The sequence below is a fragment of the Phoenix dactylifera genome, chromosome 3 (genome assembly GCF_051530095.1).
Source record: "Phoenix dactylifera cultivar Ajwa chromosome 3, Ajwa_hap1_PhDact_Kaust_v1.1, whole genome shotgun sequence".
NCBI classification, from domain to species: Eukaryota; Viridiplantae; Streptophyta; class Magnoliopsida; order Arecales; family Arecaceae; genus Phoenix; species Phoenix dactylifera.
Window position 1 is genome coordinate 46,643,568 of NC_143192.1, and position 22,442 is coordinate 46,666,009.

General features: G+C 36.6%; 1 protein-coding gene across 5 annotated transcripts in view; it reads right to left on the reverse strand.

Annotated features, from left to right (window-relative positions):
• LOC103716554 (uncharacterized) overlaps positions 1-22,442 on the reverse strand; it is a 32,148-nt gene that overhangs the window by 7,015 nt on the left and 2,691 nt on the right. Inside the window, exons 4-48 of one of the 5 annotated variants that reach the window (XM_088718655.2) lie at positions 21,988-22,327; positions 21,757-21,870; positions 21,541-21,669; positions 21,271-21,453; positions 20,955-21,146; positions 20,504-20,641; positions 20,240-20,365; positions 19,879-20,120; positions 16,989-17,092; positions 16,081-16,175; positions 15,762-16,001; positions 15,073-15,285; positions 14,798-14,909; positions 14,567-14,664; positions 14,318-14,463; positions 14,100-14,208; positions 13,849-13,995; positions 13,371-13,418; positions 13,159-13,287; positions 12,823-13,050; positions 12,591-12,731; positions 12,397-12,482; positions 12,199-12,304; positions 12,002-12,097; positions 11,673-11,825; positions 10,686-10,868; positions 10,356-10,597; positions 10,139-10,247; positions 9,907-10,032; positions 8,749-8,802; positions 8,470-8,547; positions 8,261-8,377; positions 6,023-6,149; positions 5,694-5,797; positions 5,487-5,612; positions 5,281-5,367; positions 4,442-4,588; positions 4,205-4,354; positions 2,988-3,035; positions 2,743-2,889; positions 2,607-2,668; positions 1,750-1,903; positions 1,463-1,654; positions 1,248-1,352; positions 881-1,015 (exon numbers count right to left, since the gene is read on the reverse strand). In XM_088718655.2, coding sequence (XP_088574781.2) covers positions 881-1,015; positions 1,248-1,352; positions 1,463-1,654; positions 1,750-1,903; positions 2,607-2,668; positions 2,743-2,889; positions 2,988-3,035; positions 4,205-4,354; positions 4,442-4,588; positions 5,281-5,367; positions 5,487-5,612; positions 5,694-5,797; positions 6,023-6,149; positions 8,261-8,377; positions 8,470-8,547; positions 8,749-8,802; positions 9,907-10,032; positions 10,139-10,247; positions 10,356-10,597; positions 10,686-10,868; positions 11,673-11,825; positions 12,002-12,097; positions 12,199-12,304; positions 12,397-12,482; positions 12,591-12,731; positions 12,823-13,050; positions 13,159-13,287; positions 13,371-13,418; positions 13,849-13,995; positions 14,100-14,208; positions 14,318-14,463; positions 14,567-14,664; positions 14,798-14,909; positions 15,073-15,285; positions 15,762-16,001; positions 16,081-16,175; positions 16,989-17,092; positions 19,879-20,120; positions 20,240-20,365; positions 20,504-20,641; positions 20,955-21,146; positions 21,271-21,453; positions 21,541-21,669; positions 21,757-21,870; positions 21,988-22,327 — 6,208 coding nt within the window. Of the gene's footprint in view, positions 1-880; positions 1,016-1,247; positions 1,353-1,462; positions 1,655-1,749; positions 1,904-2,606; positions 2,669-2,742; positions 2,890-2,987; positions 3,036-4,204; positions 4,355-4,441; positions 4,589-5,280; positions 5,368-5,486; positions 5,613-5,693; positions 5,798-6,022; positions 6,150-8,260; positions 8,378-8,469; positions 8,548-8,748; positions 8,803-9,906; positions 10,033-10,114; positions 10,248-10,355; positions 10,598-10,685; positions 10,869-11,672; positions 11,826-12,001; positions 12,098-12,198; positions 12,327-12,396; positions 12,483-12,590; positions 12,732-12,810; positions 13,051-13,158; positions 13,288-13,370; positions 13,419-13,848; positions 13,996-14,099; positions 14,209-14,317; positions 14,464-14,566; positions 14,665-14,797; positions 14,910-15,072; positions 15,286-15,761; positions 16,002-16,080; positions 16,176-16,988; positions 17,093-19,878; positions 20,121-20,239; positions 20,366-20,503; positions 20,642-20,954; positions 21,147-21,270; positions 21,454-21,540; positions 21,670-21,756; positions 21,871-21,987; positions 22,328-22,442 lie in introns of those variants that run through there. The other 4 variants (XM_008804594.6, XM_088718654.2, XM_008804593.6 and 1 more) reach the window with 4 other exon arrangements.

Genomic DNA, 22,442 nt, shown 5'->3' on the forward strand with positions numbered 1-22,442 from the left:
AATCCTGCAAATGAAAGGAGACAGGAAGGGTCTTTTACCAAACAGTCGCTTATCATATAATAAGACTCAGAAATATTACAACTCGAGGTCTCGGCACTGAATGATAGAACATGTATTCCACTAATGATAATATAGGACATTACCTTACAACTAGAATCTTATATATACAAGTATCAGATATGTTTTTCTGAATGTGATAGAAGCTCAAAATCTTTCATTCGTCGCATTTGTTGTATTAGTTATAGTTATGGATTTTAATAATCTGGGGTGCTGCCACATCACAGCTCCAGGCCCCGTGTTTGGAAACTGTCACAATCAAGGTAACAGTCCCAAACAACTCTGAAGACAGGAGAAAGCAACTAGATTTTCACACACGCACATGCACATGCACATGCGAACCAAGTTTGAGAACATTCAATGGTTGACTACCGAGTCTCAATCCAATAATAATGCACTAAATTGGCATCAGATTCCTAACCAACCAACTCAGAGCAGGAAAGAGGCCTGCCATAAAAACAAGAAGAGCAATTGGTAAGCATAAACCCTATCTTGTTTGAACTTCTTGCCACCGGAGAGCAACATTCAAGATTCCCCAAATCAGGACAGTTTAAAACAAGGGAGGCGGCAAGGTCTGATATGGGGAATCGCAGCCATCTCTAATGCACAAGTTGTTATGAGTTTTTATGTGTTATCATTCTATGCTCTGCTTGTTCCTTTGTGGAACAATATCACCAAAGGGTTTTCTCTCAAATAATCTAAGAACACTGAATAATATGTAAACAATTAGAAACCTTTTAGAAGTTTCCATGTTAAAGAATCTGCAATTTATTAGTGAAAGAGACAAAATAAGGGAATGGTCTAAGTGCAAAATAAAATGTACCTGCATGCCAACATAAAGCACAAGTGAGTTGATCAGAGGCACATTGTAACGGGTCCCCGCCAGGTTCGCCTCACTTTGGGGAAGCAGAAATCTTTGCTTCAATTCGGTCAAAAAGGGAGATCCTTCTGGCCTTGTCTGCAAGATTACGTAAGCATCGGTGATAAAACTGATCTGTGTGGACATGACACCATGACTGGTAATAATATGTCTCAGGACTCAGCCACAATGCATCTAAGAGTAGAACAGGTACAAAAAGAACTACAAAAAGCATGTCAAGGGAACTAATGTTGCTGGAAGGTTTATAAGACAGACATGTCAAAGAAAATTCATCCTATAAATGCACAAGCCTGAGCTGATGGAAACATACCTTGAGATACTCATCAATCTCGGCCTTAATCTGCTTGGCTTTTAGAGCACCATCAACGTCAGATAGAATACGTGGGGATTGGCTAATTTCAGCTAGCAGATCGATCTGTATTTGTAGTAGAAGTTAGCGATTTAATCTGCGTATAGATAATTTTCTCCTACGCAACAAAAGAATGTACATTGGCAATTCCAAGAATTATGTTATGCAGAAGCCACCTTTAAGTTGGGAGTGGAAGGATCAGGAAGCCTCATATTGCGAGGGAATGCACTGAGAATAACATTCCGCATTTGAATGCAACTGGGAGGGATCACATCACAGAAACTGAAGTGATAGTCACATAGGAACTCGGGAAAATCATGAAGCAGTACAAGCAGCACCCTTAGAGTGCCTTTGTACAGAAAATGGACCTGTCACAAGGTAAAAAGAAAACAAAAGCCTTTAACCCAAGCATCTCAATTTCAAAAGGCCAAAAATTCAAATAAAATTAAGGGAAAAAGCAAACCGGTTCTCCTAGCTCAGCATTTCTCAAGTAAGGCTCCATAAATTTGAACAAGTCAACAAGCAAACGCTGGAAAAATGGCCAACCCTTAGGCGAGTTGCACATCAGCAATTTTGGCATGAAGCTTCTATGGCTCACCAACTCCAGCCATGCAAAGCTATTAAAAAAAAAACTTCAATTAGACAGGCCTTGGCATGGCAAGGAGAAAAAGAAAAAGAAAACTGGAATAATGATAAATTCTGGAGTTAGCTGAAGCCACTAAAGAAAAGGGATGTAGGTTTCATTCATCTCTCAAACAGTGCAATCGCTTTACAAAATCTTTCAGTTAATATGGCTTGACAAAGGTTGTTAAAAATATGTGGATACTGATTCGGACAGGATCTTTTACAAAACATATCAACTCTATCAATAAGCTCCTGAAGAGCTGGTTATAGCAAGAAGAAATTCATCCATGTTAAAAATATTGAACTCAAACTTTAAAAAAGCATACCAACTGAAGCTTTTCAGTAGCAACAGTTAAGTGGACAAAGTATTCCTCTATGCTTGAAACTCAATCTAAGAAGACAGACATGGATTGGTAATGTGTATAATCCAGTTAAACAAAAAATAAGGTTCTGGTAGCACTTCGGGTGCAGGAAATATTCAACAGCATTCTTCTGTTTATCAACATGCATTGTTATTCATCAACACTACTTTGGAAAAAACGTTTATAGGACATAATGCCCATATGAGGCTCTGTAAATGTCAAACAGCTGAGATCATATAGTCGTGTAAATTGGAGTTTGATAGGAGCCCATATGGATAATGCACATGATGAATGAATCATTAAATGGAAGATATAGAAAAACAAACGTCCGAACCTCCAACCAGGAACCTTCAAGGGTTGCAAAGCATGGAAAGCATTTGCAAAAGATGTCAACACCTGAAAGTAGAAGATCAACATCAGAGAAATAAGAATGCACAAAGATGATCATGGATTATACTAAAATCACATACCTGAAAGTTGGCACTGTCAACGACAGGATCTAGAGAAGCAAGGTCCAAAAGCCAGTTAACAAACAACCTGAAGTATGGCCTGGGGTTGAAAGACAGCTTCTTTTCTTCTGCATCTTTTTGGATGACTCTTACAGTAACAGATAGGATCTATTGATGAAACAGAATGAGAAGAAAGTGTAATGATAATGATGCTCAGTAAATCAAAAAAAAAGACAAAAGGAATCAAATTAAGTGTGAAATTCAACCTTCGGGAGAAGAATAGCTTTACTGGATCCTTGATCCACTGAACAGAACTGAAAACAAAAGTAAAAGAATTAGATAAACTGAATCATCATGTAAGGAATAAATAAAATAAAAATTATTTCAGAATAAGATCAACAAGTAGTGGAGTCATGCTTGGTTCCAGAAGGAGCCAGGTTATGCCAATACATGGTATTTGAATCAATGAAGTATGATTCAATTATGCATTTTCGGATTTTAGAGTCTCTTTCGATTATTCAACAGACTCAAATGGGGACTAATCATATAACTTTTGCACAAGAGAAAAATAAGCTCAACTCTATAATAAGAAGCAGCTTAAATTTTGATGCTTTTTAATAAATTATCTTCATACTTCCTATAATTTTTCAAGGGTTGTGTTTATACAATTTTTTGATGAGAACTTGTTTTTATAATAACTTTAAAAAAATGGAAGTTGTTTTTCCCTTCAAAAAAAAAAAGTAACCAGAGAAATTTTTATAAGTGGGAAATTTTAGGTCCAACCACTGGATCGACTGCCATTTTATGTTGGGTCCTTGTTGACTGGAAAAATTATCCCTGGCTGATAGGCATTTTATGTTTAACCCTTGTCTGCACATAAGAGTGTGAAAAACAGACTTAACCGTTTGTAAGGTGTTAAATGCACAAGCTAACTGCATCAGGCTAAATGTAACATGGCAATCAAGAACAAGGATCAGGTGTTGAGCCCTGTCACCCCAGGGGATATCCATTCCATGCACACATGAAGTTCCTCATGCCATGTGGCACAAGAAGTTCCCCTTTGTTCTCTCTCCCTCATTCTTCACCCTATTTTTTGGTTCCTTCCAAAGCCATGCACCTTAATGAATACATTTAACCAAATTAAAAAGATTTGATAGAATCTTTCCCATTTCATACTCCAATTTGAGGTTTTAAAATTCAAATCTCATTGCAGCTCTCTTGTCGTAAAAATAGAAGCTAAATCTCAATATTATAATGGATTTAGGAAACAAGATATGATATAAATATACAAAATAAAATTTCTTACAAATCTCAGGCACAGCAATCCCTGGCTCTACCTATAGATACAACTGAAATTTCCTAAACAGAAAGTAGAGGCACAGACATGCATACACACAACACATAAACATGTATTTAAGTATGTGTCTTTGCAAATGCAACCTCAAAAATATATAGACGTGCACGTAACAGAAGTTCAAGTTACCTTCATTATTAGGACCACAAGCTTTGCATATGAATCAATGGAAAAGTAGGAGAGTTGCTGGACTTGTTGGAGTTGCTGAGCTGACTGAAGTGACAATGAGCCTGGAGCACTGACTTGCTCAGGAAGTACACAATGTGAAACAGAAAGCTCCTGAAATATACCATAAAATTAGCATCCTAACCATCTAGAGGAAATACAAATTTAGCATAGATCTCTAAATGAGAAAATCTAGATCACCATCAGAATACGGAAGAACCGGTCTGTGATATCGTCACCCTTAAGCAAACCACTTTGTTGCAACTGTGATATGTAATGACTATACACTGAATCATTTGTAGCTGGAAGCTCACAAATCCGACACCAATCACTAAAGAGAACAGCAACCTACAAAATAAACCAAGAAATTCCCAGCAGTCACAACACAAAAAACAAAAAAAAACAGTGATTCGCATAGAATTAAGTGATAAAGGGCAATACCGTGATAAACATGATATGAAGTGTTATAAAAAGTTCGTCTTCATCCAATATCTACAGTAGTTTCTAAATTAAAAATAAATTTAACAAAAACATAGTGTTGGCAGAGAAATTTGGATTGAAGCGTCAATGTCAAGTTTTGAACACTACAGTCACACATCCCAACTAACCCCTCCTAGTGCTCTTCTAGGCAAGCTTAGTTTAAAAAAAAAGAAAAGAAATTTAGTACTGAGGCCCAATATCACCTGTTCAATATGAAAATTCCAGTACCTTGCAACCATTCATTCCCATTTTAATTTCATGTACTTCTTGTGAAAGATATTTCTTTAATAAGTGCAGTGTAAATTTGCACTTGCTTCCTGAGCATAACTCAGTTGAAAAAGGGCATCATTTTGTGAGTTCTTCATATACTTCCAGCATGCACCAAAAACCAATATATATACAACCGATATATGTATATGCAAAAGAGTGTGAGTGTGTGCATATAAATATATACAACCAATATACATGTACATGCATGTGCATGCATACGTGTGCATGTGCATAATTACAGCATAACATCATAATCAACTGAATGCATTAAAAAGGATATTGCAAAAAACCTGATCTCGAAAGCCAGCAGGATCTGCTACTATAGGATCATTAGCATTATATTCCTCTCTGTTTGTCAAGGAGCGACCAGAAAGTACCTGTTGCAATCAGAACAGTAGATTAGGTTATTGCTATGTCCTGAAAATGAGGCTATGTAGAGCATACTAAAAACAGAATCGAGATATTTGATAAATTGGCCATTGAAGTTTGTATTTACCTTCTTATTATCCCTCGACTGCCTGGCCTTCTCGCTGGCAGTAAAGTTAGGTGCAGCGTTCATATTATTCCGGGCAATCTCAACTAGCTGTTGCAATGACTCTGGTGACCCTGGCCTCGTCGCTAACTGATAGTTGAAATATTAATTAACTACAAATACTTGATAAAATAATGGTAGCAACATCTAGCAATTGCAAAATATGCATACTTTTGACAAGACTTCAATGACATTGTACAGTTCTGACGCACTGACTCCAGGTTCCTGAACGACCAATGTTTGGACTAGGGATATGGCAAATTCTGTAGCAGCTTCTGTAAATTAATGCAAGTTGTTAGTGTTTCATTAGTTAAACGAGCAATGCTTCAGACACCCGACAAAAGCCCTAGAAAATCTAATTTTCAAAGGAATAAAGAAAAGTTCCTCTGGTGTGTGGCATAATTCACCCTCCCTGTGAGAGTGCAACAGCCAACTAGGTGACAAGGCATAGCTCTAGCTAAATAATATCTAAGATCTAAAACTGAGAAATTACAACATACTATTCCTCCCCGCATCAATAAGTTTTGCCAGGTGGACGTTGTACTCAGCAAGATTTAGCAACTCAGACCGAATAAGACCAATTGTTATTTCTTTATTGAATTTCCGCTCCTCATCCGAATATATGACCTGCAACAGGATAATCAACAGCAGTGAGTAACCATAATAGAGAACCAGAGCCACAAGATAAACAAGCAGAAGTTAAAAAAAATAAAGAAATAATCAAAAATAAAGTTTGGAAACAATGTTCCTCAAAATTATTTTAGCATGTAGAGAAACAAACAGCATGAACTTGCATTGACCAAACTAAAGCACTATGAATGACTAACTTGAAAGGAATTTGAGTTCATCAATACAATAACTAAACATCAAACATTATACATGCTGAAACGAGTAGCTGGAACATCAATAACGCCACAATAAAATAAAAGATGCATAATCAATTTATATTAAAAGGCATCAGTGAGAGTTTTAATGGCATCTAAAACTTTATTGAAAATCTATTGAGCAGTAATCAATTGAAAGGGTACATTTGGAACAGGTCAAACCCTCAGTCATCTCCTTAGTTCAGAATCCTAATTTCCATCACATTACTACCCCCCCCCCCCAAAAAAAAAAAAAAAAAAAAAAAATCACCTGATAAAACCTTAACCAATTTTATGGCATACAGTTCACAAAGCAGGCAGTGATTACCTCCCTCTCACTCTCAAAGAGGTTGTTACAACTTAACTCTGGGCATCAGTGAGACTTCTGGTTTTCAAGTTTAACTGGCATCTAAGACTTTATTAAATGGTAACCAATACCAAAGGTGCATTTGGAACATGTATCAACTTCACCCTCAGCCATATCCTGAGTTCAGAATATTCCATCATGCTCCCCTCCCCTCCCCCCCTTCCCTCTGAAAAAAAACAATCTCACTTGATAAAACCGTAACCAATTTTACGGCAGATGGTTTCGTAAGACAGGGCACTCGTGGTGATTACCTCCCTCTTACTATCAGAGAGAGTGTTACAACTTACCTCAGCTCAGAATCCTCATTCTGTTGCATGCGCATATAAACACTCATATACCCACCCATCTCATCTCACAGTTCCCATCCGTGCAATCTCATGTCAACGAATTTTCTCCCTAGCTTCAAGCAATTCTACAGCTAATAGTTTTGTGCATATAATGCTCCAATGGGCTTTTTTTATTTTAATAAAAATGTAGCAATTTGTTTATTCTCTTTGGAAAATTAAGTTTTTTGTAAATTCTAGAAATGAAATACACTATTTAATCTTTCAAGAAATAGCTTCAAATTCGCACTTTTAATGTGGTATAGTCAACATAACTACATGAGATACTAACTACATATTTTAAAATCCCACGTGCAATGCACAAACCTGCATATTAATGTAATTCATATTACAATAAGATAATAGCCAAGCTCAAGCAAGTATCTCAGTTATATTACATGAAACAGTTTCATTTAATATGGCGATGAAGCTTGTTTTGTGCCTTACAATGAGATGCATCATGATACAAAACAGACTAACCTATTGTTACAATCCAAACAAATGATAATTATGTTGATTCTAAGGAAACAGGGAAAAAGTAACTCGTGCACTTTAAAAACTTATCCTTTTCCTCATAAGACACATTTAAGCCTACATGATGTAATTGAAAGAGTTTAACACGTGCTCGTATGTTAAAATCTCATGTCGATGTTACTCCATTTCAGAAGCTATAATATCAAATGAGCGTGTCATTGGATACCGGGCTTGTGTTGAGAATATTGTACTAAAACTAACACTGAAGAACCTAAACTAAGGAAACAACTGAGTGGAAGATGAACATATTTTTATAACGGAGCTGTTACAACTATAAAATAACTTCAATGCAACTAATTGTTGCATGTTCAAATAAATTAGTTACTTACAAGAGATAAAACAATCTCTGGCTTCATGTTTACAGAAACAAGTAAATTCAAAATGTTTACCATCTAATGAAATTATGATAAAAGAGGAACTAGAAGCAAACATTCTTGGGCCAACTAAATATGTAATAGTCAAATAAAGGAGACAAACTGACCAGATAATAGACCTGTGAGAAAGGGATTTAATCCCACAAAAATAAATAAATAAATAATGAACAAATAAATAGACTAACATGTGGCCTTTGATCAAACTGTTCTTGATAATTACAACAAATACTGGGAGCAATGTTTTCCTTAAAACATTTATAAATCATAAAGCGCATACCCAGCTCGTCAGTTCTTTGACAACAAGCTTGCAAACATCTCGTATGGCAGCAAGAATAGCTAGGTAGGAGGCAACATGGGTACCATTTGATGCATTCTCATATAAACTTTTGAAAGCCTGTATCACAATATATTTCCACCATAAACTACCAAAACAATATATACTAGAAAGTCATAGTATGTTTAACAGGATAGGAGAAGATGACACACCTTCTGAGCAACAGCCAATGCAGCCTCATCTCGGCTTACACATCTGAGTATAATATCCGGAACCTCAGCAACAATTCCCTGCATATAAATATGATTTTAAGGTTGAGCAAAATGATCCCCTTAGTATTTACCTTCTTATTACTTCTAATGAGTGAAACGATAGATATGTAGCAGATTGATGAATAGATTGAATAGATAGATAGGCACATGCACATGCATAGTAGAAAGATATCCAGCTTGAGAAGCAGAAATGACAGGAAGAGGTAGGCATAAACTGACCTGAATATCAGTATCTCTGGCATCTTTGGCATCTTTGGCAATCAAGGCTTCCAGCTGCAAAAAAAAAAAAAAAAAACTAATTAAAGTAAAGAAACTGGAGAAAAAACTGCAAAGTTGGACTTTTTTCAAAACAATCTAGAATTAAGTATTTCAGATTACAGAAAGGTATGACCTAACCAGGAAGAATACACACTACACAATTAAAGATGCAAGACAGAGCCTTCCCAAAAAAACATTAAGAAAAAAAAAAAAAGATGCATGATGGAGGTGATGTGTTTTGAAGCCAGAGCACTGAAGCTAATATTCGTGGTCATGATAATTTCATAAGTTATGATAGTTTTTCTTTATTTACTCTAAACAACAAACCTAAACATAGAGGGGAAATGATGTCACCTTGCACGACTCCCAACCTCTTAAAAATAATAGAAAGAGAAGAAAATTGCACTTTAGCCCCAACAAATCCCAAGAAAGCTGCAGCTCACAACCTCCAAATCCCTTCACTTCAACACTACCAGGAACAGGGTAACAGCATACTAACCAACATTATTACAATAGAAAATTCTGAAAAATATATGCTTGAGAATTAACAAAATTAGTCTCCAAAAGCTTATCACCTTTAATAAACATATTCTAGCTTTGAAGCAGCATGCCTTTGAAGAGATGCCAATACATTTATTACATCCATCCAAAGAGTCTTTCATGAAACTACTATGCTCTTCTAAGAGATGCAAAGTATGGGCCTTTCCATGCTGGTGTCAACCATAACCCAGCATAGTAGTGCACTAGCATTTTGAAATTGGGCAACAACAGGATGATATGTGATACTCTGTCTCAACTACCATTATAAAAAATAGAGGACCTTAATCACCTCCACCTTTTATTTTCCTCTACTATGAGGTATTTGCAAAATGAAGAGTTTTCATAGCATGTCTTTATGATAAAAAAGCAAAAAAACAAAAAAAAAGTCTCATTCTTACAACTTTTGGATAAAGGTATTATATTATTATGACTGACATTCGAAGGTCAGTTCAATGGCTCAAAAGGCTGAAGAACCATATTCCACACGGTACTCAGATCCATGAAGCAAATGCTACAATAAAGACAAGAATAAAGTATTACAATCAATGATAAAAAGAAACATAGGCCAGGGTTTTATACCTTTTGTGCAACTTGTTGATATTTATCCAATGCATCTCCAGCAGTCAACATTGATTCAGGTAATACAGTTCCCAGTCGATCTGCAGCAGAACTTGTGGGTGATGGTGGTACTGCAGATCCCAGTTCCTTAACAGATTAAGCACACACATCAGCATGCAGATTCAAATTCTTTTGATTGCGGTTAAAGCCAATAATTAAAATTACTGACTTTGGTAACAGTTGATGTTTCTACCATATGCAGATCAGAGGAACTAGCAGCAGCAGGAAATGATGCCGCAACAGAATTGGCTTCACCACTTTGGATAACAATATCATTCACCCCGACATGAGTTGGAGAGGCACTAAAAGTCAAAAAGATGATAATCAACTCTTAATTAATCAATATGTGGATCTGAATATATATATATAAGATAATATACACATCACGAAAAAAGATGACGAAAGCAGACCTAAGTAGTTGTGCTGAACCACGATCTGATTCTTCTGCAATCAGATCCAAGGGCTGGGCTACCGAGCTGAACGGAGCTACTTGTGAAGTTGATAAGGCACCAGAATTCAACGAGGCTGAACTCGAAGCATAAACACGAGGCAGGGTAGAGTTACTTGAGCTACTAGCCATAGCAGGTGGACCAGAAGGCACAGCACTTGAATTCTGACCAGATTGATTTTGCCATATATTCTTGATAAAGTCCTGCACACAACAAAGAGAAAGCACATGCTAACCAAATCTAATCAAAACAACACTATAACTGATAGTAAATAGCGCCTTTTTATTTTACATCGTAGACTCGCTGTTGGGCAAGGGATAGTCGACCAGGCTTAGGGCGAAGTGCCTCTGGCAGACGTGCAAATGGACCTTGAGCGTAGGTACCAGCATCATAGTAGGCAGAGCCAGCTGCGTCCCTCTGTTTTCTTAGTGCAGCAAATGAGGGAGCTATCTCACCATCAATCAACTCCACTGCCTGCCAAAAATCCACTAGACATCAACATACATGCCTCAAAAGGTTAAAGGTGAATGGTACGCATAAATCACTTAGCAATATTAAATATGTGATATAGAGGATGCAAAGGCTATCTGATATACAAGATTGAACTAGGAAGAGATCACATAGTCCACATTAAAGTATAGTATATTGAACTATGAAATCAGAAATTGGCTATATTGAGGAGGCAATTTAGTTATTTGATATCCCAGCAAATGAAAATGAAATAATATGAATAAGTATTCCCCAGCATCCTGTAAAATAAGAGATTCCTGTTTTTTACATAGAAGGCTTAAAACTCATTAGCCCACAACCCTTTATTCCGCATTTTCAAAATCTGAGACCTGTTATCTTTTTCATGTCAACCAGACAACCTGAATAGAAATCAATTTTGTGAACAAAAATGGTAGAAAATTGAACTTTTCATTAGAGAAACTTTTTTATTTTATTCTTTAATAGCATTTCTGGCCATCCTACAATCTCTGAATCTTATATTATACCAAAGACACCCATATTATTTTTTGTCTGCTTGCATTTTAACCCAGTATTCATCCGATGATCAATAGACCAAATCTGGTGAAAAACTTGTGAGGTTCAGCATTTTGATTAAACTTTGCCCCAGTAAAGCTGGCTAGGAAAATGGGGAAGGATAAGGTAATTTAGAAAGTCATAAGGGGCACACTTAAGATGTGCATAATGTAATTTAGAAGGTCATCAATTGAACACCAATATAATGGCACAGAAAAAGAGAATCAAAAAAGAAAAAGACAAAAACAGAGCAACCTTCTCTGATGCAACATTTTCGATCACTGCACAGCCAAGATCTAGATGATCGGTTGTAAGAATCTGAACAATCTGCTCCGTACGTTCACTAGTAATATTTATGGCCTGAAGTAGACTTCGAAGGTGACTTGACAGAGCTACACGAAGAGGTTCCTGGCAAAAGCCCATACCAAAAAGTTTTCAGCATATCCACAACATAAATTTGTAAGGGGATTAAAGAGTCCAAAGGATCCCCACAAGCTATCATGAAAAGCTCTATATCACATATATATGTAATTTGTATCTTTTAATATAAGCCAAATAACTAGCAATGGAGAGAGTTAATAGACCTTGCAAGTGACATGAGCTAAACTTCCAGCTAAAGTGCCAACCATTAAATGTGCTGCCCGAGATATAATACCATCATCTGACTCCATAGCATAGTCCTATGATTACGGCAAATTGGAAATAAAAAGTCTAGTTCAGGTTAAAATGTAGAGTTGCAATATAACAATAGTTACTGACAATAATTAATGAGGGAAAGAACCTTTAAAACAAGTTCTTTAGTTGTCCGACTAGCAATTGTAACACTGCGCTGAATGACAGGAGAGACAATTTCTCTGATGGCCCTATCCATAGCGACTTGAATAATTCTGTACAAATTGCAAATATCAGTTTTTAATACGAGAAAAACAAAAAGGCAATTCAATTCTCAAAGTTAGGAAGCTATTTTTAGAAGTGAAACCTGTGGAATTGCAACTGTGAACCCATGGAACTAAGCTTGGGATTGATATTAATATAAGAATCAGAATTTGGAATTATTGTCAGAAGCTGTGAAAAACATAGATAAAAAAATATATCATAAACATGGAAATTAAATACTGATAAAAGAATTAATCTATGAAGAATGAAACAAGTGAAGTGGAATAAACAAAAAACCTGACTTAGAGAAAATGGTGATGGTGATGGTGTAACTTGACTTAGTCCCTGACCAGACGGAACACGTTCAGGTACCATTAGACCTCCAACTTTGTCATCCTCCCCCATGGTATTTGAAGCAAGATGGACAGGAGAAGTATACTGCAGTCAACAAATGAGTAAATGTAATAGAACATATTACACTGCCAATATCGTCTGCTAAAACCAAATAAAACACAACCTGAGCCAATACATTTGGATGACTTGCTGGATGAGATGCACTGTTGACATCAGGTTGCATCTCAACATGATTCAATGTTTGCATAATTCCTGTGTTAGCTTCAGCAATGACTGGTGGCTGGGATATAGTCACATCCTTGTTTGAAAAATCTGGATTCCCCTCCACTTCACGAACCCTATCTTTAAGAAGTGAAGTTGGTTTAACTTCTTTCATGTCCACACCCAGGTTCTTAAATAAAACCTGCAACACCAAAAAAAAGGGGGGAAATTAGTTGAAAAGGTACCAATCTTGCATTAAATAAGCATAAATAGTCATTTTGAAGAAATTGATGGGAAAAGGAGTAATTACCTCAATGTCAAATTTTAAGTTCATTTTGAGGTTTGGCAGGTTATATATCTCAGCAAGTAAACTAAGAATGCCCATAGTCCATGGATTTGGAGGTTGATATGCTAAACTGGACTGGCATGGTTCCAGAATCTACAATACATTCTGAAGTATTAGCATGACGAAGAACATATGAACATGCTGAAGAACAAATCAACCATTGAAGATGGCCTCACCTTAGAGGTAAATGGAATCACAGCAATCATCAATCCCTTTTCATATGCCTAACCAGATAAAGCCATAAAAAGACTAAGATTAAGAATAAAAATAAGCCCTACAAAGAGAAGAAAATATAATCTTCAACAACAAAATAATTTCCTAAGGACTACCATCATCAGGAAAGAACTGCCTACAATAGCTAGTTTGAAACTCCAACAACTGGAAACCCCAAAATAGTTCTATTTTCTATTGCAAAGATAGAAATGACAGGAACAGCATTGTCATAAGTAGGACAAACTAAAATTCTGCTGTTCTCAAAATACTCAACTAAGTCAAAGCTAATGTGCTTCATTTGTCCTAAGCCTTATGTCTGGTGCAACACTTTGAAGGGGGGGAAGAAAAAGTAAACTGAATTGGATGAATTAAACATCACAAACAAAATCTGATAAGGAAAAAAGAAATAAAAGCAGAGATAATAAAGCATTATCATGTTACCTGTATTATTAAAACTTTTGGATCTATTTCTTTGGCTCGTAACGCTTGATTCCTACCAATTGTGAACTTCCCGAGCCAGCTACCAAGATTTTTAAGCAAGGAACGTTCTTCTGAACTTGATTTTATAAGATCCGATCTCAACAGCACCTAAATTAATCAGGAGATCAAAGTTATTCGAGCAAAAATTCAAGACATTTCCACAACAATGACACGAAGAAAACAAAGCAGAATGAGCCAAGGAAGTAACGAACCTTGCAGTTCTCATAAGTAGCTTTAACGATTTCCTTATTAAGTAATTTTGAGTTAACTTTGTCTAAGAACTTCAAATACAAGTCATGAAAATTTGGTTCAATGCTTGCTCTGTGAACAAAATTTCCATTAACACACATATGTAAAATAAAAAAAATTAATAATCAAAGTGAACAGATGACATTCCAACTAAATATTTTCACATCGTTTTAACTTTCACCTTTTCATGACCATATACTGTGCAAACCAGGGATAGTACTGCTCTTTGAGAACCTCACTGAATTCCTTTGCTTTAGCATCTGTATTTGTAGCTGAAATGTTATTTATCATGAATAATATTTTGTCTTGAACTTCTGGTGCAGGAGCCTGAATCAAAGACATGAAACAAGTAAAAAATTAAACTCTGAAGCAGAACAAGCGGTCGATATGAAACTAGCAATGATATAGCTATAATAAAAACTCAAATAACCTCTATTGGAGTGTCTCTTCTTTCAGCTGCTGCAACAAGTGTTTCAATGTTCAAGGCAGCCCCAAATCCTGTGCTGTAAGAAGGTTGCCGAAGCATGCCTAAAACAAGTGAAACATATCAAAATTCATAATGCAATCCCCATTTTTTTGGGTAAATGTGCATGGTGCTGGTGGTGGTGATGATGGTGGTGGGGTAATAAAGATGGTTGTTGATATCCATCATTTAGTTCACCTGCAGGCGCAATACTTCGAGCGCGTAGAAAACTAGGAGACGATGAAACAGCAGTTGTCACTCCAGTGGAATGATGGGAAATTGTGGTTTGCAAAGATTGGGGAACAGTTGCCTATAAAAAAATATTAATAATAATACATGGAGAAACAGTGAAGAGAAAAGGTTACAATAGAATAAAAAGCAAAATAATCAACATCGCTTTTCAGTTTCCATTTCCGGAAATTGGCAGATACAACTAGACTTCTGCTAGAAATCACCAACAGAACTTCTGATACCTTCTGATTAGCAACAGAATCAACAGGTGCAGAAACAACTGCAGATTGTGAAGTATGTGATAAAAGGGGCTTTGAATAATTAGCAGATGTTGTAGAGCCTTTAAGCCTGTCACCGAGAAATCCCTGATGTCTCTGTTGCAGCTGCAAAGAAGAATATTGCTGCCCCAACTGCGTGGAGGCTGATCCCATCAATTGCCATGATGCCTCAGACGCCTGCAGAAAACAGACTACTATAGTCACTAAGGGACATTTTAAAAAGAAATTAAAATCCAATAATTTCAGATATCAAATGATACATGAATTTGAGTGGTCATAATAAGCAATTTAAATAAAATGCATAACCATAGCGACTATTAAATACTTGAACTTTCTAAACTTTGCAGTCATCACAGTAAAAGGCAGGTCATGTGACACTTCGTTTCTACAAAAATATCTACAAGCATTCCAACCTATGTTTTTTTTTCCTTTTTCTATACAACCTATATGTTCATACATCTGCAGATACAAGCTGAAAACTTAGAACTGCAAAAAACAACCGAAAAATTAAAAAATATGGTTGATGTTAAATTTAGTGTCCAAATAACTGCATTTCACAGTTCCTCTCTATATGGCAAAAAAATAAAACAATATAAATCAGATCAGAGAGTTATTATGACCTCTCCAAGTTATTAATATATTCCAAGTCATACCTCCATGCTTTCTACAGAAGCTGGTCCAGAACCTTGTTGCTGATCAGTAGGCAGAGAGTTACCACCATTTGACTCTGACTGACTGGACGAAACTCTTGCAAGTGCCCGTTCAATGACAGAAACCAATTCAGCATGTGTTCCACGCAAATGAGATATCTGTAATATATGGTTGCAGTATTGTGGCCATTCTACCAAACGATCCATGAACTGCTCCAAGGCCTTGGTACCAAACATAAACATCTGCAAGCAAGCAGAGTTGTAGTAGATATACATATTTTAAGGCTAAACTAGAGGAAGTACTCTACAGATTTTTACATACCTTTGAATCAACAGATTTACGCAATGCATCAAGAACTCCACGCAAAGCAATACCAAGTGCGAGATGAGTGACAAGTTGATGCTTTATAAGAGAACCTAAGACAATATAAAATCCACACAAGGAATCACGAGCAACAAAGACTTAGCACTTTTTTAAGTTAGTAATCACATAATTTTAGGAGGAATGTGACAATAAATACAGGTATATATAAATCAAAGAAGGTCCATGAATTCATTTTGCTGCTTGTTTTACTTATTATAATTGTAAGTGTAGCAAGTGGAGTTTACTCATTACATATACACCCCTCTCCTGGCTCTCACCAGTCACAAGGTAGTAAACAATTCCAATACATTGCAAAAAATTGTTCATTTTATATAAATGAATGAAAAGAAAAATTTATTTGGCATGGAAAAAGAATGCTGCAATTGCAAAGCACCATTCTAAGAAAATGGAAAAGAAAAAAAGGGATCTGGTTTATCGATTATAATAGTTTATTTCTTTTGAGAAACTTGCTGATTACAATAGCAAACAAAAAGTACCCAAACTCTTGCACCTACAACTGTTGCAGTTTACCATGAATATTCATTTGATGGCCGATTGTAGATTTCTAGGTACAAATTGTCTTATACAAAATGTGGCTGTAGATACATAAATCCATGCAGAAAAATAATAAAAGACCATCATAGTCTATTCAAAAGATATATGACCATACTCATCAGGCCCTAATTACCAATTACCAATTAAACCTTGTGAAATTTTGGACTCAAATTTACCTAAGACAGAATGATGTTGAAATTAATTATAAGCAAAATAAAAACAAAAGTTAAAATGAACACTGAAAAATTTGGAGATTGTTACATGGCAAAACGAAACATTCAATGGCTGAGAATAATATAATCAATGCTCACCAAAAAGCACAGCAGCTATTTTTAGTTGCCTATCTGGATACTTGGGGAAGAACTTGTACTCTTCAAATAAATTTGCAATCATGCAATCAAATATCATCTGCTCCCTGTAGAGTCATTAAACAAGTCAAGCACAAATCCATGTGAGTCAAATGCATCATGCACTGCACAACAAAGAAAGCTAATTGCCAGGTTCCTCTCAACTTAAACACCATAGAGAGCAACGATCTAAGAATCGGTGGTGATGGCCATGCAGGCCATTGGCTGGTGCAGTAAATGACCATGCTATGCCATGCCAAAATAATGAGAAGTTTTTTTATTTAAAAAAAAAAACAAGTGGTATGAAACTGTGTCAAATCCTGGAAAAGGTCAATACCCTACAATTGTGGCACACATCCATGCCTGGTGCTGAAATTCTGTTGACATCTTACAGCACAGTCATCAATTAATCCTGCTTTTTGGATGTATTCATCCCCATTTTCATGGATCCTTATTTTGGGGAAGGGGGAGAAGGAAAATATGCTACTTAAATTATATAGAATTCCAGAATGCATGCAAAAAGTACTGCAGCAACTCCAGCAATTCTTCAGAGAATAATGGAGGAAGCTAAAACAGAATATCCTAATATTTCATATTTCATCATACTATAGAATTATGATGCACTACGATGCATGTATCCATCAGAGAGTTAAAGGCCGAATCATTAATCAGTCTGTTGCAAGAAAGAAGGTACAAGCACATAAATGTCACAGTGGCAAGTTTTCAAGGTTTAAGGGTGCCTAGGATCGAACTATGAAAAGACAAGGCAATATTTCAGTACGTCATAGATGTAAAAGTAGCACAATTAGGGATATGCTTGCAGAGAATTGTTCAAGATTGCAAGGATGTAAACCATCCATTGATAAAGTTAAAGGTTATACACTAAATAGAGATCACTAAAAGAACAGTAAGATGGAAAAATCATTGGTCCAAAATAATTGGTCGAAGACATTTTGTGTATGCTAAATGGCATGGTTATGGAGTCCTGGCATAAAAAGTTCTATAGGAGCATTTTACTCAAGTATATTAAACAAAGTGAGTCCGTTATAGTGCACAAACACAAGATCATAATCATGTGGAGACATGGTAGACAGCAATGCAATATCTACTGGCTACTAATCAGGACCAATGCATATTCTAATGGCCCTCTCAACCTACAGTACCTGAACAGACACCATAACATTTAATAAAACTGCTAAAAAGCTTGAACCAGATAAGTGTCATAATTATATGCACATGCTCAATTAGCCATAAGTTGAGTATCTGTTCTCAACTTTTTCATGGATCCAATGGGGATAACAAGAAGAACCTCTTTAATGATAAGCACAGGATTCGGAAGACCTAGCTCATTCTACACTTCAACTCTCTCCATGTCATTGTTCTCTTGATTTTAGTAACCCTAGATTCAACCATGTATGAGAATTAAACATGAGCAAGGCAGGCCTAGCCCAATTTTTGCCAAGCTTGGGCTGGGAGTTTCAGCCCATTGAGTCGGGCCAGGCCTCAATTTTTCAGGCCCAACAAAGTTCAAGCCAAGCTTGGGCGTAGCTAATTTTAACCCAACCTGACCCGACCCAAAATATATATTTTGAACTTAAAAAAGAAAAGAAAAAGGAGGAAATTGGGGAAGGTGCAGAATTCTATTCTAATCCCTAACCCTAACCCTAACTTCTCTCTTTCTCCCTCTCCTCTCCTCCTCTACTCGAAGACGCATTCCATCCACCAACTCTACCCATTCACTATTTTGAGGATGCCTGAGGTACTCCTCTTCCTCCTCTCCCCCCCCCCCCCCCCGGCATCATTTATTTACCCTGGCATCATCTGGCGCTCCCACCTCTCCTCTCTCTCTCCCCACCGATCGAGCAATGACCACTCCCACCAACCATGTCTCTCCTCTCTCACCATCTCCTCCCCTCTCTCTCTCTCTCTCTCTCTCTCTCTCACCATTCACTCCAACCCCCTACTAGCACAAGAACCACACACTTTCTCCCTACCCTCTCCCCTACATTGACACTCGAGCATCATCGCACTCCTCTTAATTTCAGACAGCTGGGGATGGACTCATGCACCAGTTCGGCCGAGCCACAACAAGCACAGGCCCGGATCTTAGAGGTCAGGCCAAGTTCAGGTTTAAAATTTTAAGTCCCAGTTCGAGCTAGCCCGGGCTTGGGCCGAGGTTTAAGCCATTGATATCATGCTTACGTCTGGACTGGTCAATGCATAAGTGTGATAAGAATATGTTCACTTAGACAATTTGTTTGGTGAAATACTTAATTAGTTGATAACAATTGTATTCAAGCGATATACTTAGATACTGCAAACTACTTATGTCCGCCTAGTTTAATGTGGACCCAAATAAGGAGAGTATTCAAAAAGTTTCCATGGGATGCATAACAATAATATGCAAAATGTCAATGCAGCGTGCAATTGACATGCTACATTAGGTGACCAGGTTCCTAAGAACCATCCCCATCAGTGATGATCTCAAAATTGCTATAGAGAAGTATCCAATTACATGGAGCAGTAGATGTAGCCTATAAGAGATTTTTGCTATGTGATATGCTCTAGAATTTGCTCAATCATAAATACATAGAGCAACTACTTGAAAATGAAGTTATCAATTTGTGGCCTTTGAACGGATGAACTATGATGTGGTTTGTTAATGTAACAAAAGACCATAATTCGTTTTCCTTTCTGCTTGTATTTGCTCAAAGATAAAGGCATGAGAAAACAAAGTTAAATGACAGAGGAGGTAAGGGATGCCTGAAAGGGCAGAAAATTATCTGACATAAGCGCAGAAATAAAAATAAAAAGATCTAGATGACCGAACATTTTAAATATTAAGTCAGCCCACCTCTTATCAGATGATTCTTTAAAACGTGCAAGCATTTGAACCATTGCATCAATGGTCAACTGTCCTGAGAACATTTGATGGAAGTAAGTGTTTGCCTCTGCCTCTATAGCTTCTGAGCTTCCATCAGAAGCTGCTGCATCTGTTACAGCACTCTGAATCTTTGGGTTAGATGAAACATGCAGCCTCTTTATTTCTTCAAAAAGTTGGTGAGAAACAAGCTGCCCAGGATGGGCTTGAAGAACCTGCATATTGACATTAAGAGACACATAGTAATTGTCTGCAAAATCTCATGCAGAGGAAAATAATTAACTAGACATTTATCACAATCTGTGTGATTAACAACAGATGAATTTTGCAAAACCTTGAAGAATGTAGAGCATGTTTCTTGGTAAACATTCATAATAGCAGCACGTTGTTGTTGAACAGAACTATCCGTAGCATCATTTGCCCCATCATCAAGTACTTCTTTTAAGAACTTAAGGCACTCCTGAGAATATGAAATACAGCCAGTCATTGGCACGTTTGAACATCCATACTTACAAAAGAATTTTAAATTACCTTAACAGAGAAGAGTGAATGATACAATCCTTATGAAAGGACTAGAGGGAAAGGACATTTGTATTACCTCACAGAAAGCATCTTTATATGTACTCAAATTCTCATTTAACCATTTCTCAAGATTTATGTGCTCCTTCCGAGAAGCAATTGCAGCCAATTTAATGCTGAATGGAAATGGGGTTGCATCCAATACTGGCGACAAAATCTGTAATCAAAAGAGCAATTATCAGGAAAACAGATCACAAGCACATCAACCTGCGTTAACAAGCAAAGCAAACCAAGCATGCACCAAGCACAAATGCAGATATACAAATACATATTTGTTTATGCATGTATATTCATTTAGCAGTAACATATTTTGCAGAGGAATATCATACAAGAAAACAAGGATTCAGCGAACAATTGATGAAAATATCATATAAAAGATGCACTTAGAACCATGTATATATGCCAGCTCAGAAATTAAGTTTACGAGGTTCAGAAATAGAGAGCTACCATCAGAATTTCATCAACATTACCTTCAATTCCTGACAAATGTCCAGAATTTTTAGTAGATTATTGGGATCAGTATGTGTGTCTACAAATCCTCGAAGGACAAGATTCGGATTAACACGCCAGAGATGATGGATGATGGCAATCTTTGTAGAATCTTTTAATATCACAGGAAATACAGTGGAAGATACTTCATACTGGAGGAGATTATATGCAGTCTGTGAAGAAACAAATGAATCATTATTCATTTGAAACATTGCTACAAAAAGAAATTATTATTGCAAATTACGACTAATCAAAAGCGATATAGAACAAATTATTACTCAAAAACAGAAAACCTACATTTATGTGACCAATTCCAACAAGTAAAACCTCTGGACAGTAAGTTAGAGGGTGCTCAAGCATCAGTCGAACTGAACTAGCATGGCCTCTTTCGGCAAGTTGACATAAAACCTCCAAAAGATCTAGACAAAACCATGCCTGATTTCCTTGTTTCTTCATCAGATATGCTGACTCAGCAAATGTCTGAAAGAACAGTTTGGATGTTAATTGCCTCAAGGATTATATACATTCTGAAATTTAAAAAAAATGGAAGAGAACCAAAAAAAATACCAGTAGTCTTGAACAATGCGCAAATGAAAATACATCAGGTGGTGCCGCCACAGCATATTTTAAAAAAGATAATTGGCCTTCAGCATTCTTCCAGACAGACCCGCATACAGCTTGGAGAGGAAATGGATCCTGCATGATTTATTTCCATTTGTTGAACACATTGTCAGGACAATTGGCTTTTAGATCGACAATGAAGTGCTTGAAATTTATAAATACCTCACATGCTTTAGTGTATATAGACATTAAAAGATAAAATGATTTCTCATCAGGAACATTAAAGCCCTCGTGATCTAGGTTTTCCATGACACTTGTCCAATTTGTTTTTGGAGCCTGCATTTGATATGCCATGAAACAGAAAAACATATAAATGTTATCACAATCTTCCTCCATTTTATTACAGCAAAAGCTATCACATCAGAGGGGAAAAGAAGAGGGAATTTATCTCACAAGTTGCTTAATCGAATCTACAAGGACATCAACATTCCATGAATTCAACAATGAAGAATCACTTGCTGAGGTGCTACCAACAGCTGCGCAGAATGTTGCGTATGTGTTCTGGGCATCTTCAAGACCAGTATGAGTACAAGCAATTGCGCCAAGTAGCTTAGAAAGTGTCACATCATTGAGGGGTTGAAAAAGAGAGAGCATCTCTTTGCAATGTGAAGTGTCAATTGTACAACCATAGCCCACTTCTGTCATAACATCAGCCATGCTCATTTCCTTCTCTATCTCCGCTAAAACAGTCTCAAAATCATTGCCAGAGCATCCAGAGAATAGATCCAAATACCTGCAAAGAGAATTTGGGGGAAAGTAGCCCTTGAATTGTTAATATTGCTACATGGAGCCAGTGAGCATAGACTGCAGTTATAATCAACTCTTTACAAAAATAAATAAATAAATAC